The sequence below is a fragment of the Teleopsis dalmanni genome, chromosome 1, assembly GCF_002237135.1.
Source record: "Teleopsis dalmanni isolate 2A chromosome 1, ASM223713v2, whole genome shotgun sequence".
NCBI classification, from domain to species: domain Eukaryota; kingdom Metazoa; phylum Arthropoda; class Insecta; order Diptera; family Diopsidae; genus Teleopsis; species Teleopsis dalmanni.
Window position 1 is genome coordinate 2,375,736 of NC_051846.1, and position 16,845 is coordinate 2,392,580.

The 16,845-nt window shown below is 31.4% G+C and overlaps 3 protein-coding genes across 3 annotated transcripts; 1 reads left to right on the plus strand and 2 right to left on the minus strand.

The window, feature by feature from the left end:
- Positions 1–22: 22 nt before the first annotated feature.
- LOC119667496 (protein KIAA0100-like) lies at positions 23–8,457 on the minus strand (the record flags this gene model as incomplete). The annotated part of the gene is given in 16 exon segments (XM_038076816.1): positions 23–299; positions 380–1,096; positions 1,159–1,601; positions 1,759–2,782; positions 2,848–3,328; positions 3,434–3,891; positions 4,126–4,269; positions 4,328–5,508; positions 5,579–5,861; positions 6,760–6,903; positions 6,969–7,253; positions 7,334–7,471; positions 7,531–7,692; positions 7,773–8,003; positions 8,088–8,214; positions 8,318–8,457. Coding segments are annotated over 16 exon segments (6,148 nt in total), but the record flags the coding sequence as incomplete, so codon positions are not given.
- A 2,270-nt stretch (positions 8,458–10,727) lies between these two features.
- On the plus strand, positions 10,728–14,406 carry LOC119667670 (cell division cycle protein 27 homolog). Its single transcript, XM_038077009.1, has 4 exons — positions 10,728–11,315; positions 11,385–11,460; positions 11,516–12,718; positions 12,778–14,406. Exons 1-4 carry the CDS (start codon positions 11,292–11,294, stop codon positions 14,253–14,255), a joined length of 2,781 nt encoding a protein of 926 aa, XP_037932937.1. The 5' UTR covers positions 10,728–11,291; the 3' UTR covers positions 14,256–14,406.
- A 1,085-nt stretch (positions 14,407–15,491) lies between these two features.
- Positions 15,492–16,829, minus strand: LOC119667835 (myb-like protein I). The gene is made up of 2 exons (XM_038077207.1): positions 16,440–16,829; positions 15,492–16,381 (listed from the first exon to the last, which is right to left on the minus strand). Exons 1-2 carry the CDS (start codon positions 16,721–16,723, stop codon positions 15,511–15,513), a joined length of 1,155 nt encoding a protein of 384 aa, XP_037933135.1. The 5' UTR covers positions 16,724–16,829; the 3' UTR covers positions 15,492–15,510.
- Positions 16,830–16,845: the final 16 nt, after the last annotated feature.

Here is a 16,845-nt window from a genome sequence, read left to right on the forward strand (position 1 = left end):
CGACAAAATATGCGCAACACACGTTTATGCGTATCCACTGGCATATCCTTTTGTATTTCTGTTGGCATTATGACTTCACGATATATTTCACGTGGTATTAAATTACTCATGCGTATATTTCCTAATTCTAGTAAATGTTCCACTGAGTCATCGCTTTTCGATTTTTTGGTATACAAGAAACCACTAAGCACCAGATCGGCAATACCGATCTGTCCATCAGTTTCAGTTAGACGCCATTGAGCGCGCTTAAAACAAATTTCATTTGCACGTACAATTGTTAGAGATTTATCAGCACGTACCTGTAAATTAAGAAACAATTATTATATACAATAAATAAAATTTTTTAAAAAAAAAATATTTTATATACACAAATACATACATTTGATATTTTACTAAGTTGAGATAGTTGGGTCTCTTTGTAACAGAGTAACATCATGTCTATTTCTTCACTTAATGTATTCAACTCCTCTTTACTTTCTCGTATTTGTTTTTGCACCCTTTCAAATTCAAGCTTTAACTCCAGTGTATCGCCCTCTTCAGCGCGTTCTTTACTGATCAAATGTATATCTTTCTCCAGTGAACGTATTTTCATTAACAAACTACGTATAAGTGTTTGTTTTTGTTGTATGGGGCGTTTTTGATCTTCACTTGAATGCAGTTGTAATTGAAAGCGCATTCTTGCGAGTTTTTCCAGCGCTTGCTTGCGTTGTGGTTCCACATAAAGTAATAAATTGTTAACAATATCCAATATCATAGCATACTGAAGTGAGTTCGTACACACATCTAAATCATGATGCATAAGCGTAAAGGCATCTACAGGATCATCCTGTTTCTCCCAAGGTGAAAGCGTTTCTTCAGATGGCGGTGGTGGCACTTCAGTTATGGAATTAGGATCAATAGTGTCACCATAGCTAACATAAAAAAATTCACATTTACAACGTGATACAATACGTTGCAATTGCACTGGTTGCGTTTCACCAGGATGTTCAATTGACGCAGCACCCACAGTTTCTGAGACAACACCACCCACACTTCGTCCACTACCCACCAAGTGCGGTATATCCGGCAAATCATGTATAACAGTATCATCTTTATCCTAATGATAAAAAGTTATTGTTACAAAAGTACAAGAAAAAAAATTATAATGTTAAATATTACTTGTATATTATCTACAGTCAACCACATAATCTCTTTTTCTAATAATGAATCGTTTTCGCCAGCGCTAACAGTGGCGTAGTACTGCATGCATTCCAAGAGACCCTTCCAAGTTGTCTTTGATATCAAAGATCTATCACGCCATACAGGTCGATGCACACGTTGCAAAATTTCTGCTTTCGCAGCACTAATTATAACATAACCTGAGGTTTCACAGCCTTTTAAGAGTACTTGAGAATTCACCAGTGATATTGACCAGTTTTCGTGTATGACGTCGAGTGCACAACAAGCCTGTAAGCCCTGTAATTGCAATTCGCGTGATTGCGTATTTTGATCATCACTGTAAACATTAAATTTATGATCTGCCTCTGCAATCAATTGCTGCAACATTGCAGTTGCATGACTAGCGGGTTGAGGTTTCTTCAAAGTTGCATTACCAGCAGCCACTACAAGAAAACCACAGAGATTAAAGTACAAACATATATAGAATTAAAAATAAAAAAATTTTTGTTGTTGCAATTTCACTACTGTTCGGTAAAAACCTCTCTATTGAAAATAATAATTTATATCAAGAATTTAGTTTAGAATTCGAATAAAACTTACTGGGTATTCCTTCGGCTGTGTTATTAGCTAAAGTTATTGTGCTATCGCTACGTTTATTTTTTATGAAAGACGATGCTCCTTCTTTTCGATAGCTCTTCACCGCTTCGGTCGAAAGATTATTCTTTAGTTTTTGTGACTTCATAAAAGAATCAAAAAGTGCAAAAGCAACGTCTCGATTATTTTTTGTCCAAGCACCTTTCAAATCGTAAACCACTAATTTATGTGTAGGCGTTGAAGTTTTTGTTTTCGCTTCCTCTTCGTTAGTTGTTGTATACAAAGCAGCTTCACGTCCGTAAGATACTTTAGCTACGCTTAAGAAGTAAAAACGTACAATTTTGAATGCATCTGCAGCAAGATTTTCAGAACTACTGTCTAGTTTCTCCGTTAGTATGCTCTTTAACCATATTTCTGCATCATTTAGTTCACAATTCATATACACAGTAGACCAATCTGCACGATCTCTATGAATTAATCCATCCTCAATGGGAGAAAGTGATAGACTATATTCTGAACTAAACGAAACTCGTCCACCATTTAACTGAAATCCCTTATGCAAAGCATGTGACATCCAGTACAAAACTTGAAAGCGATGTAAACTCATTTGCAAATTGGCTTTTTTATAATGCCGACTTAGTTGCTTTTTGCGTGGACGCACATTATTAAAAACAGGACCACGCCTAGTCGGTCGAGTAACACCCGATAAGATAAGTTTCAGACTCTCAAACCAACGTAAAGTACTTCCATATAATAATAAACTAGGTATATCGAGTTCAACTTCATCACCTGGAATTGGTTTGGTCTCAAATGATATCCAAATATTCAAATTGAGAGAGCGGAATGCGCGAAAAGAATCATGTTCTTGATTGCTAGAATATTCAGGCAACTTGTCAGGTGCACATGGCATAACTGCATGATGATCGTTGGGATTAGCCAAACAAACCCAATTCAATTTAAATGTAAGTTTTAAATTAGGAAAATGTAATAAACGGCAATCATCATAGCGTGAAGCTGTGCGCACAGTTACCTGTAATAAAATAAAACAACTAATATAGAACTTAACTTATAAATTCAAATATAAATATTACTCACATTAAGCTCGCCTTTAAACATAATTTTTGCATTTGTCCAAACAATACCAGCATTGTTCCACGTTAGTTCCATTTCTTCAGTTGTATTGTAGGGATCAAGTGAAGCATGCAGTAATACTGTAAATTGCTTCACAATCATCGTCAAGCGACCATGAAACAGTAAACGCATTTTATCCCAAAACGGTAGTGCTGGACTTGGATCTTTAGACGGTGCAGAAATTTTTTCAAAACTAAGATTACATTGCGCCATCACAGGCTCCCAGCAAGGGCCAAAAGCATAACTACAACACTCCAACTCGCAATCAAAGTCATGGTAAAACTTTAATGACGTCATGCTGCGCTGCACAACATCGGTTTCAAAAGGATGACCAACTTCTATTAAAACATCACGTTTAGCTCGTTTGTATGCAACCTGTTCAGCACCACACAAATTGCCATAAAGACGCATTGCTTTTACATAGAACATAGGCTGCGGAAAATCTCTATAGAATTCAAAGAAAGTATATTTAACATTTTTTTATACTGAGTATTATAATTTTTATTTTAATACGAATACCTTAATTAATAAGTAGTTTATTGATAATTACCTTAACATGAATTTCCATTCAGAGCAACTAACGTTGATACTTCTGCACCACAGTGTTGTGAATTCTAAGCCCTCCTCCGGCCATGGACTTTCAGAGTCTATATCACGCATAATACGCGTTACATTTTCTGTACCATGTATTGAGGGATCAGCCATTGCCATAATCTCCACATCAGTCATTATCCAAGCTAGAAGACGCGTTCGCACAGGTCCTTTCTCATTGATTTTTTTAGACCGTTGTATATAAATCTCTGAATTCTTTTTGACTAAATTTGCGAGAAGACTCTCAATAGTACCAGCAGGTACCAAAAGTCTTTCTGAGCAACGCTCGGCAATTTTTTTATCGAAAAGAGCTCTACGTTTCAAACTCTCCAAATACTCATCTAACAACAAAACGTAATTATCACGTAATTTCACTTCAAATGGATCATCGCTAATTTCAAGTAAGAATTCTTTAATCTAAAATAGCATTAATTAAAATTAGTTATTTAATATACAGTTAAAACTCTCTCCAAAACTCTCCTAACGAACATCTATTACAAATTTAATAACAATACAAATTTCTCTTCGCATCATTTCAAAGAGCTGTATTTTTTCTCGACACAGATCCTACGTGAAAGAAGAACCTTTCCTTACTATAAGTATCCGCCTAAGAGAGTTTTAGAGCATTATATATAAGTTGTTTTTTCATACCTGTATTACTAAGTCACTTGGCAATGGTGAACTCGCTGTGAATGGTTTCTTCTTATAATTGTGTACCATTTTTAGCCACTTAAAGTGAGAAACGAATTGGTTGTTGATGGCATCATAAAAGTCATGGTCATAGGGAAATATTGCCTAATTTAATATAATACAATATTAAATATACGAATTTTTTAAATCCATTTATTTTTACCTTAAACACTCCGATTGTAGTCACCCATACCTTATTGCATGGTAACAAAAACCCTTCACAATTGACACGTGCAAGTGTTAACATATCCAGCTTTGGCAACGAATGAACATCTACGTCTTTTAGAGTAAATATGTGCTGATCATCAATTTTGATAAAAATATTCTCAGCCGAGATGAAATTGTCATCCTTATGCCTAAAGAATAAATTCTCGAAAAACAATTGCATACTATGACGATCTGATAGTTTAAGCTCAAATATAGAGCTACGCTCAGCCGATACTTCAATGATTATACTCTTCTTTGTTTTGTTCTTACTGGTAGCATCTTCGCTCTTGGGTATACCAAGCTGTGTAGCCAAATTCTGCATATCTCTTGCCAATGTTAGAGCGTGCATGTGAAAATTTGAATTCCACAAGACTTGTGTATTGCCCGGAATATAAACCATTAGTTTAGAGCTCCTACTTTCATGATTCTCAAACTCGATGCGTATTATTTTACAATTAGCAAAAATATCTGTAAAATCATTTAGACATAAAGATGATGATGTCATGGAACGCATAATGGCCATTTGAAATTCCTCTAACTTAAGATGAGTAATTTGTTGGGTACGTGTAAGTGTGAATTCTTTAAAGCTAAGCAACAAACACGCTTGGTGATGATTTATAAAATACGCTGTTATATCTTTCACTTTTACAGATACTAGTAAAGCTGTACCATATGATGTTGACGCTGACTGAATGGGTAACGCTTTAGTTTGATCGCAGCTTAATATTGCACGATATTGTTGAACGCATTGCATACTTTTTATTAGGAATTGCGCTAAATTAACGCTATACTCTGTACGAAGTGTATGTATAGAAAGCTCAAGCTTCGTCACATTTGCATATGAATTTAATTTAATGAGGCAGACACCAAGAAAAAAAGGTGAGCCCAAGGAATGGGATTTTTTCAAATTGTTGGTATCATTTATAGAGTAACCCAAAGACCACCATAGCGACTCTATCATTAATTCAGTACTCCAGTGACGTTGGCCGAGTAACATATTTAAAAATTTCTTTTTATAAACTGAACTTCGTTTATCATCATATTGTTCGAGCACCAAACGAACATGACTAACACTCATGCCAGCATTTTCATCATCAAGTTTTGTAAGCATAGATACATTAAATAGTTCAACACACCCTGTAAGATATATAAAATTTTAATAAGAATAATTATACATTTTATTTATTCATTTATTTATCATTTTTACCTTTGACTACAATTCGCTGCATTATAGATTCAAAATAACTCTGTTGGCGATAATCTGCTTTAGTGGTTAAATGTCGACCATCATTTGTGCGTCCAATATTAAAATTATCTTGGCTATGTTGCTCAGGTAGAGATTTTTGTTTTTGACTTAACAGCAAGAACTTAGGATTGTTGTGATCCGTCGAGAGTAAATTATCGTGCACCCAATCATATATTTCAGTGTGGTTATATATTATTTGGAATGTTTTAAGTTTAATAAAGAGATTAAGAATATCATTGTCCAGCTGAAATTACAATAAATTAGTTTATAACAAATGTTATAAGTTGAATGGATAATTTAGAATGTTTCAAGGTTATTGAATAGATTAGAGATATCGTTGTCTAGCTGCAAATTATAATATATATAAAAATTATGATGTATAATATAATATATTTATATAATATATTTATATAATATATAATAATAATATATAATATATATTCGAAAACACTCTAATACCTCTAATAAAAACCCTCTAATATATATCATATAATTATAATATAATATAATTATAATATAATATAATTATAATATATTTCAAATAATACTTAATACCGATAATAAATAATCTTAAAAAAATCATTAATGGAAGAAGATCCAACACTATCACTAGTATTCTAATTGTGATCGTAGTTCATACCATTCCAACGTTCCCTAAAAAACCTACATGGTTGGTTTTCATTGTGAGTATCAAAGTTCTAATGGTTGTGGGGAGAGATATTTCATGGTCCAGAAAGAAAACCCATCCGCTTTTGAAAGCTAAAAAGTTACTTATTCAGTTTGTTTTCATTGCGCACGGCGGAACTTCAATGGAAGTAGTGACCGGCAGTTAGATATCCTCGATGTATTAGTCAGTAGTGAGAGTCATTAATGAGGGTCTAATGAGAGCTAGACCCATTCATTTCATATTTTTGTATAGTTAAAATAAATAGTTTCAAATCAGTATTAAAGGATATGTAACATTATTCAAAATAGATATATGGTAAACCATATTGAATATATATTATACATATATGGTTTATAAAGCCAGTTCATTAATAAAAATATATTTTATTTATATTTTATTTTCGGGGTCAGCTTAATTACTCTTTAATTATTTTTAAAACAAAACTAAATTGAATTAATTATAATAAATAACTTACTAATGAATCGATTGAAAACGTTTCAATAAACAAGAGTTTTTCATATTTTGTGTCAATGTCCAAATGTTGTAGTAGCACCTTAGTAACCAGAGTGGGTAGAAAAGCATCTTCATAGGGAGATTTTGCATTGAATTTGCCACTTATCTGTAACAACATTATTTCGATTTTAATTAAAATTATAGTCAAATTAAAAAGATACTAATACTCACACTAAATAATTGCATTTTAGCACTAAAATCATTTTGTGAATTCTCTTTCATGGTAGAGAATGTTGCTGCTTGCACCATAAAATTAAAATTTTTTGGTATAATTGGTGCGATTTTCAAATAGGAATCATTATTTTGATTGTTAGGAATTTCTTCTGAAAAAATTAATTGCCTTTTTTTGGTTTCATTATTAGTAGAAGTGTTAGTACGCTTTTTAGCCTCACGCAAAAAGTCATAAAGACCGCCATGTATTATTGACTTAGCATTATTAACTACTAGCGATAAATTCTGAAATTGTTTAAATTAAATTAATTAAAATACAATGAAAAAAAAAGTAGTTCTAATATCTAAAATCATATAATACTTACATTTACTGCCAAAGGTTTTTGTGCACATATTGTAACGTCGAGCGCAATATCAAAACTTATTTCACCTAAGCAAGGGCGTATTTTATTTAAGTTTTCCAGGCTCTGACGACGTGTCGGACAATGGCGTAACATTTTTGCCTATGCACATAAAAATCAATAATCAATGAACAAACTTTAAATAAATTTATTAAACCTACCTGTGCTTCATTGAGTGCAGCATTGACTAACAATGTTTTTGAGTTGTGTACAATACTGCCATCTAAATGTAGGTCCTTAGCAGTTGCATGTATAAACCAACCAGGATCAAAGTCATTGTTCATTAAGACTACAGATATATTATTCATATGCACAGCCATAAACTATAACAAAAAAAAATATTTTATTTATTTACAGAGACTGTTAATTAAAAAAAATAACTGTTTTTATAGTTTTTATTTACCTGTGCAAAGCCAAGCACTCTCGGTGGTACTGTGGCATATCTAAAATCGGGCACATTATGCTTACGCTTTTTACTTTGTGCCTGTGCATTATAATCGTTTTCATAATCTGAGTTCACATTACTTCCATTTTGGATGTCCTTGTTGATTCGTATATCTTTAACGTAAATTGCTATAAATTTACTACTATCACTATTAAAAATACTACTTCGTAAATATATTTCCTCAATTTGCTGAAAACAACAGAAGTATTAGAAGATGAATTAGCATATGTTGAATAGATAACATATCAATAGAAATTTAAAAAAAAAACATACCACTGAGAAGCCACTTTTGCTGACGTTAACATTTCTTAAAGCAAAATTTAGTACACAAACGCGACCTATCTTCACTTTAACTTTGAATTTCTTCACAAGATACCAACTGATACATGTGGGTAAAATCCTAAAAATGGACATATACAAGCAAATTTATGTATATGGAATATGTGAGAATGTGTCGTCATCATTAATTGAGAAAATTCATTCAAAGCAAATATTATATTTACCAATAAATCAGCACAAAGACAATCACTCCAAAGAAAAGAAATTTAAGCAGCATTTTTTACAATATTTATATATTCATATTTAATTTCATATTTTAATTATCTATTATCAGCACTTTTAATTTTGGGAATGAACCAAAAGATTAATACATTATCATTTACTATAATATATAAAACAGCTGTTTGTTTACGTTCAATTACTAGGCAGAGCAACAGCTGAGCCGTTGCTAAGCAAATCCAGAGTTGCATTTGCTAAAATAGAAAATATTTAAACGTTATTTTTAGTCGTAAATTTAAAATATGGTTACTTTAGTTACTTTTGCAATATGAATCCACAGAAATTATATAAATAAATAAAATCTAATTTATAGGTACACTACACATATATATATAATATATAGTACATATTTAAACGTTTCTTCTAGTCGTGAATTTAAAGTGTGATTACTTTAGTTATTTTGCAATATGAATTCATAGAAATTGTGTATATAAATAAAAACTAATTTTTATATACACTGCACATATATACGACGAGTCTTTAAAATTGTGTGAATTTTAATAACAGTTGTGAACTAAAAATTTTAAAGTACATTAGGAGTATTCACTCTGTCATTGCAGGGCGCATGAAATGTAAGAAGGCTATACTAAAATTGCAACAGTAAGGAAAACTTCTGTTGCAAATTTGCAACATCAAAATGAAACAGCTGTTTTTGCAGCATATCACGTGAACAACAGTAATATCTGTTGTTTTCCTTTTTTATTTCACTGCAAGTGATATAACAAGATTTTAAGCAATTGCAAGAAACTTTGTGCGTGTATTTTGTTGTTGTCCATTGCAAGCTAATTAAAAAAACTAATTGAACTTTGTAACTAAAATAATTAATTTAAATATAGTCCTTTTCGGTGGCTCGCAAATGTGGCAAAAAATACATGTTGGCATATATTCGCTAAAGCGAGACATTGGCATCACTACAATCTGTCCAGTGTTTTGTTTTGGCAAATAGCAAATCTTCCATATGTGCACATGTGCAAGCAAATTACATTTTGTATAAAAATAAATAATTAATATAAATTTAAAATTATAATTACACAATTAAAAGGAATGATAAGAATGTTGGAAATTTCAAAGTAAAACACTGAAATTTTTTCTTTTTACCCAATTTTCAAATGTATGATTTTATTTGAATTTTTGTTTACATTTGATTTTTGACAAATAATTGCAATATTCGTTGGAATTTACTTATTGCGTTGGTACTAGCCAATAAACAACTACTGGCCTAGATTGAAAAAAATTGTGTTGTTAATTTGCATACATTTCAGCCAGTATACTACACTTACGAGCCACCGAAAACACCTATTTTTAAAATAACCAGTTGTTCTTTAGTAATATGCTTGCAAAAGAAAGGTCTAATGTAGTTAACCATTACTTTTATTCATTTTGATATTTAATAAATATTTAAATTAATTTTAAATTTAGTTTGTAGAGTCTAAAAAATACGAGTATATTATTTTAACAGATTTAACAGATATATCAGATAGGGACTCATTTTTTACCGCACTCCGAAGCGGCTGAAAACAGTTAATACTTACCGTTATTTTTTCTTTCAAAATACCAAAAAAATACTCGCAACTTATGAAGGAAAACATGTGAAACAATAACAATACTCTGTAAATCTTCAGAATTTGATTTCACTCGGAAAAATTTTTACGTGTTAAGTTTTAGTGCAGCCAAATTCAAAAATCGGTCTATAGAGAATGTTAACTAAAAATACGTTATAAAATTCCAATAATCCGTTAAAATCATATGACCATTTCATTTACAAATCAAATCAAATACAGAAATAAATAAATTAATTAATTTGAATATATAATTAAAAATGCTAAACATTGCTCTTCTAGACCGATTAAATTGATGGTAAATTGAGGGAAATAGTAAATTATGTCGGTATGACAGCGAATGTTGGTATTTACCAGAATTTCGAGTAGAGTTAAAATTTACTTAAATTTAGTTAAATTTTTATTAGATAAAAATTAGATAAATTAGGTATTACCATTGTGAAAATTTTATAAGATGTTTAATAAATAAATAAATTTGAAAACTTTTAACCAAAATGGTAAGTGCAATAAATAAATATTTACATAAATGCAGTGTAAAAAATCTCTAGGAAATATTCATTTTGTTTTTTTTTTATTTAAAATAATTAATTTTTAGTATTTACAATTTTTGTATTGTACACAACACAACAAAAAACATATGTTATAAAAAGCATTTAACATATTTTAAAAGTGACGCCAATTTCTTTCAACCAGACAAATTGCTGTTTTTTTACAATTCTGAAAGAAAAAATTGGGGGTATTATGATGGAGCTTTGAATAGCTCATTTATATTTGATTACATATTATGTAGTTTACGCAGCTGGCAATGATGTTGAGCTATACGCTGTGTGAAAGAGATAACCATATTATACAATGTTTGGCATTTATCGTTGTATGTAGTTGTGCTTCGACAAACGGAGTATTTTACAACTACCAATTTTTATAATAAAACACATATTTCGATTAAATAAATATATTTTCAATCGAATCAAAATGTGTTAAAAAATCTTAGTTAAATATCTGCATAAGTTTGTTAATTTCCACGAAGTGTGATTATAAAACAAATTTGGGTGAGCAAAGTGAAAATTTTCACCTAAGATATTGACACCGAGTTGCCACTTCAAAAGCAAAAAAAAAAAGTAAGAAAAACATATATTTTGAAGCCCTAAGGTTAGTTTGGTTAAGACGTGATGACAAATTACTGTATTCAGTTTTGTTTTTAAGGATATAAGCACATTTTGTTTGTTATGTGCTATTTATTTAAATTCGCATTAAAATTACTGTATGAAATAAAAATTAGGACAGCCAAAATACACTAAAGTCAATCCATAATTTATATATACATATAATAAAAAAAACATTAAATAATAAAATATATATTATGATCATACAAGAGCCAGTGCAGGTAAGAAGAATACCCATTAAATATATGTTTTTTTATATAATTTACGAATTTTTGCTATTCAATACATAGTCTGCCATATGGCATTGTCTAAATCACTATGACCACAAGGACGCTGTATTTCTTGCGGAACGATTATGCTCTGAAGGTAGTATCTCTTATACTATTTCTCTGAATATGTTTAATATTTATTTTGTTTATAGTTGAAAGTGACGAAACCATATTTATATTAGCTACTAGTTATTATCGTTCAAACTTCATACATCAAGCGTACTGGTTACTTAAGGAAAAATCTAGACGCTCTCCTCAATGTAGATATTTGCAGGCGAAATGTGCTTACCAACTGAAAAAGTATGCGGAAGCCGAATGTGCACTAACAAATTGTGGTTTTGGGGATTCGAGAAATTTTGATGAAATGGCTAAAGATTATGGTGAAGTTGCATGTTTCGTATTTCAACTGATAGCGCAGATTTGTATAAAAACAGAGAGAAATAAAATTGCGATAGAAGCGCTAAAAAGAGCATTGAAGCTGAATCCATTTATGTGGCAAGCTTTTGCGGATTTATGTAGTTTAGGAGATAATGTAGACGCCAATACCGTATTTCAAATATCAAGTACAGACATATTTAGTACTTGTCAGGGCAATTCAAATACAAATTCCATGATTTTGTTCGGCAACTCTAACAATTTCAATGACGCCAATATAGTTTTAAATAATCAAACTAACATCAACATAAATATAACTAATTCAAATAATTACAATATCGGTACAGTATCTGTTGAAGGTTTATCAAATAACGGAATGAACAACACTTCCGCATATATACTCTCCACGCCTAATGAACAACAATCTCAAATACAGAACAATAGTATATTAGCGTTACAAAATCTAACAACACCAAATAACAATCTCAACAGTTCGATAACCATGTTGCGCGGCAACACCAATGGACAGCAGAATCAAAATAATAGTATGGTTATGTTAGAAGATACACCTTCGGGCTATGGAAATGATCACAACATCGGTGTAAATACAGTGGAAAGTGGATTCGGTACGCCGTTTAGAAAACAATTTAAATATCTATCAACATTTTCACCAACAACGCCTAGCTTTGGTGTACTACCCCTTAATAGTCCTTGTACGGGGTTGGAATCACCTTTTATTGGTAATATAGGTGCTGGACACATTCAAACCAATTTAAATATAACCAATTCACCCTCGCCTCAAACATTAGCAGAAGTTAATCAGGAGCAAAAATTGTTGGGTAAAAAACTTAAAGTACACGTTGGTGGCTTAATAAACCGAAAAGATACTTCGAATTCCGGTTCAAATAAGCCTGCCGTATTTACACAGACTGGAAACATAACACCACGTACACCTAATAATGTCGGAAATATGAATACAGGTGAACTATTTATAAATTTAAAATTATTATAACATTTTATCAAGTTTCATACAATCTAGGTGCTGCCATTTCTAATGCTGCTGTACGTAGGAGTTCACGCCTCTTTGGCAGTAGCGCGTATTCAGTGAAAGAGAACAATAAATCACCCAATATAAACAATAATAAATTTTTGCAGCCACGTTCCCCACCACGTAAAACAAAAACACGTATGACGAAAATAACACTCAACAACGAATTGATTGAGGAAAAATCGATAAATATGAATTCGGATAAAATAAATGAAAAAAGCTGTAGGAAAGATAAAGAGAAAGTGGAAACAATAACATCAGCAACAGGACATATTCGCACAGCCGAAGATACCAAAGTTTTACTTAATAACAGTCTTAATAATGCTCAAACTATGACGCACCATGTGCTCGCCTTAAAAAAACAATCTGCCGATGGTTTAATGACGTTAATGCGTGACTTGGGCGAAGGTTACAAACATTTAGCACTTTTTCAATGTAAAACAGCAATAAAACATTTGGAGGCTACGATACCAAAACATCATCTGTGTTCCAGTTGGGTGCAGTCACTGATTGGATTATCTCATTACGAGCTGAGGGAATATGAGTTGGCGGTACTAATATTTAAACGAATTCATGAAACAGAACCACATCGATTGGACTATATGGAGATTTATTCATCGTCTCTGTGGCACTTGCAAAAGGAAGTGGATTTATCAGCTTTAGCACAAGATTTACTTAATCAAGACAAATTATCACCAGTAACATGGTGTGTTGCAGGCAATTGCTTCTCTCTGCACAAGGAGCACGAAACAGCAATAAAATTTTTTAAACGTGCAGTGCAAGTTGATTCTGAATTCGTTTACAGTTACACACTTTTGGGGCATGAACTTGTGCTAACTGAAGAACTAGATAAAGCATTAGACTACTTCCGTGCAGCGGTAGTACGTGATCCGCGGCATTACAATGCATGGTTTGGAATTGGTACCATATATTCAAAACAGGAAAAATACGAATTAGCAGAATTACATTACATTAAAGCCTTAAAAATCAATCCGCAGAACTCTGTGATCCTAGTGCACATAGGTGCAATGCAATATTTTATGCAAAAAAAAGAATTAGCACTTCAAACCTTAAATACAGCTGCTGCATTGGATCCTAAGAATCCACTTGCACGTTTTCATCGTGGTTCAATCTACTTTTCTTTGGGTAAACATCAAGAGGCGTTACGTGAACTTGAAGAGCTTAAAGAGATTGTGCCAAAGGAGTCTGTGGTCTTTTACTTAATCGGCAAAATACATAAAACATTAGGTAATGTCGATTCAGCATTAATGCATTTCAGCTGGGCCACAGATCTAGATCCAAAAGGAGCAAACAACATAAAAGATGCCTTCGACTCAATGTCACATCCAAGTTGTTGTCCCAATCTGAACGAAACAAGTCTTGAGGCTGATCTTGAACCTATATCAGAACGCTCCGATGATTCAACGCAGGCGCAACAAGATATTAACTATGATAGTGATGCTTACTAGATTCTAAGAATCATTTTGACTGAGTTGTGGTGTGGAAAGAATATAATATATATATATATATAATTATAATAAAAAACAACTGCAGATAACAATTATAAAGCTTAACATTCTTTGCGTGTAATATTTTTGTTCAGTTAATGATAATAATACATATTAATGATTTTTTTTCTTTCTTTAATTACGACTTGGAACTGTTCAATTTATACAAATAAATATTGAAAACAGAAGTTAAATATAAATCGTTAATATAGAAAAACGAATTAAAATAAATGTATGAAGTAGATAATCGCTTAAATTGGAAAAAAAATTCTATTTACTTAATATTTTTTTTTAAAAAAACAACGGTTAATTGAGTTCTTAATATAGAGATTATTAATTACTACATAAAAATCTTAACAGCACTTACTAAAGGAATTAAGCCAATTCAATTAAGTTACTAAACTAAATTAAATGAAATCACGTCGATTACAAAATAAACCCCTTCACTCCAATCAAGCAAACAGTCGATACGCAAGTCAAATTTTATGCATGTATAGAAAATAATTCAAAAATCAAAATGCTAGTTAACAGCATGAAAATTCGACAAAAGAAATAGAAATAGAAGTGGCGAACACAGAAGGAATTTCACAAAACACAAACTAAAGTGCTATTGTAGTGATGTAATATTAAAAGGGTCTAACAAGCTTAATGTGAACAGCGGGACCGATTAGGCTCCGCTGGTCGCAATCAGATGTCGCCAGAATATTCCGAAAAAATTATTGTGTTTATATTAACACAAGTTAATAGTCAAGTTTAGCCTGAAAAACGGGCTAAAGATTAATATTACCATAAACTAAAAAAACAAGGAACAAAGGTTAGGCGATCAAATGTGTCCGGATTATTAAAAATAAAGTGATTGTGTTTATACTAAAACGATGAAAAATAGGCTAAATATTAATATCATCATAAACAAAAACGAAGAACATAACTTCTAACATGTTTAAAAATTTCTGAAGAAATCTTCTATATAAACATTTTCAAATCTATTCTATCCTATTCTTTTTTCACAAAATATGATAGATATCTCAGTTAACTACAGAGCTAATCATTATGGCTCTTCTACTTTGTAACCACTAGAAAGTAAATGAGCTTAAAAAACTTGCTAGATAATAAAAGTGAAATTTTATACAATTAATAGAAACCTAAAATGAAAATTCTAATACATTAAGAATGAAATTCACATATGTATGTAATCTTATTTTATTCAATGTCTTTATTATTGCGTTCGTCTTTGACTTGGAAACCAAGCATCTAACAGAGCACGTTTATTATCTCGTACGTGAGTATTTTCTAGCTTTTCTATATTGTTTACAGTTTGGAATGGACGCGTTCTTGCAGTACTACTTGAGGTGTCGTTTGTATCGGTGAGATTGGAATATGCCTCTTCAACTTCTTGTAAGATACTGTTATCCAAATTAACTATTTTATTTAGCACATCATTTAAATGTTCCACATTTAAATCAAAAACCATAGCCAATACTTTCGTATGGTGTTCATTTAAGTGGTACACAATTTTCTCTGCGTTCAAAATTTCGCGTATATTATTGCTATCGAAAACGCCATGTAGTGACTCTGGTAGAGAAAGTGTAGACGATGATGTATTTATTTCATAAGCTTGGGAAAAATCTGGAGTAGGAGGATAATAATTTTCTTGAGGTACAATCACTAAATCATTTGATGAACAATTTTTGTCATAAATTTTGTGATTTTGTGGTACAATAGTAGTTTCCGTTGGGTGTAACTGATGTTCAAAATGTGCTGGATAGATTTCTGGTAACTGAGAATTTCTTATAGCATTCAAAGTAAATAGGGGTGGCTTATACAAATTCATGTTATAATATTGTTTAGGTAAATTTTTCATTATCTGAGTTTCAGCTTTTTCTGCTGACGATTCTATTTCTGTTAGATTAATATAATTGGTCGGTGGATTTGTCAATGTAGCACGCTTTTTATATAAACGTTTTGTAGTAATTGTTAACTTTTTATCTGTATTTTTCCTTTGTTTCGAAATTTGTTTTTTTTTCGAATTCGACTTTTGTGTTCTACAACGTTTTTCAGTGGTGTACCCATTTCTTTGCAATTGCGAGCTAAATAATATAAAATACTTAACAATTTTCACATAAATTATTAATTGTATTAACATACCCTGTATTTTCTTTATCAATTGAATTCAATGGCTTTATATTTTGTAGCTGTTTTTCTTCATTTTGTTGATTTATTGTAGCACTATTTTCATCTATATTACTTTTTTTATTTTCATTTTCAATATTTTTAAAGTTAGTTATATTAGTTACGTTCTTAGTCAAATCGATTGGATTAACTTCTATGTTGTGTTGAGGGTTTACTTCATCACCATTATCCTCATTATTTTTGTTTTCCATAAAATTTTCATTATTTGATATTGGCATATTTTTCTGACCTAATAGCATTTGGCTGGAAAAGGTTTCATTGAAGTCTTGTAGTAAGTCCTCAGATAGTTTTCTTTTTAGTGATTCTTTAGATTTTGTCTGAGATAGTTGAGTTGCTGGGTTGGTCTCTGATGTCAACTTTT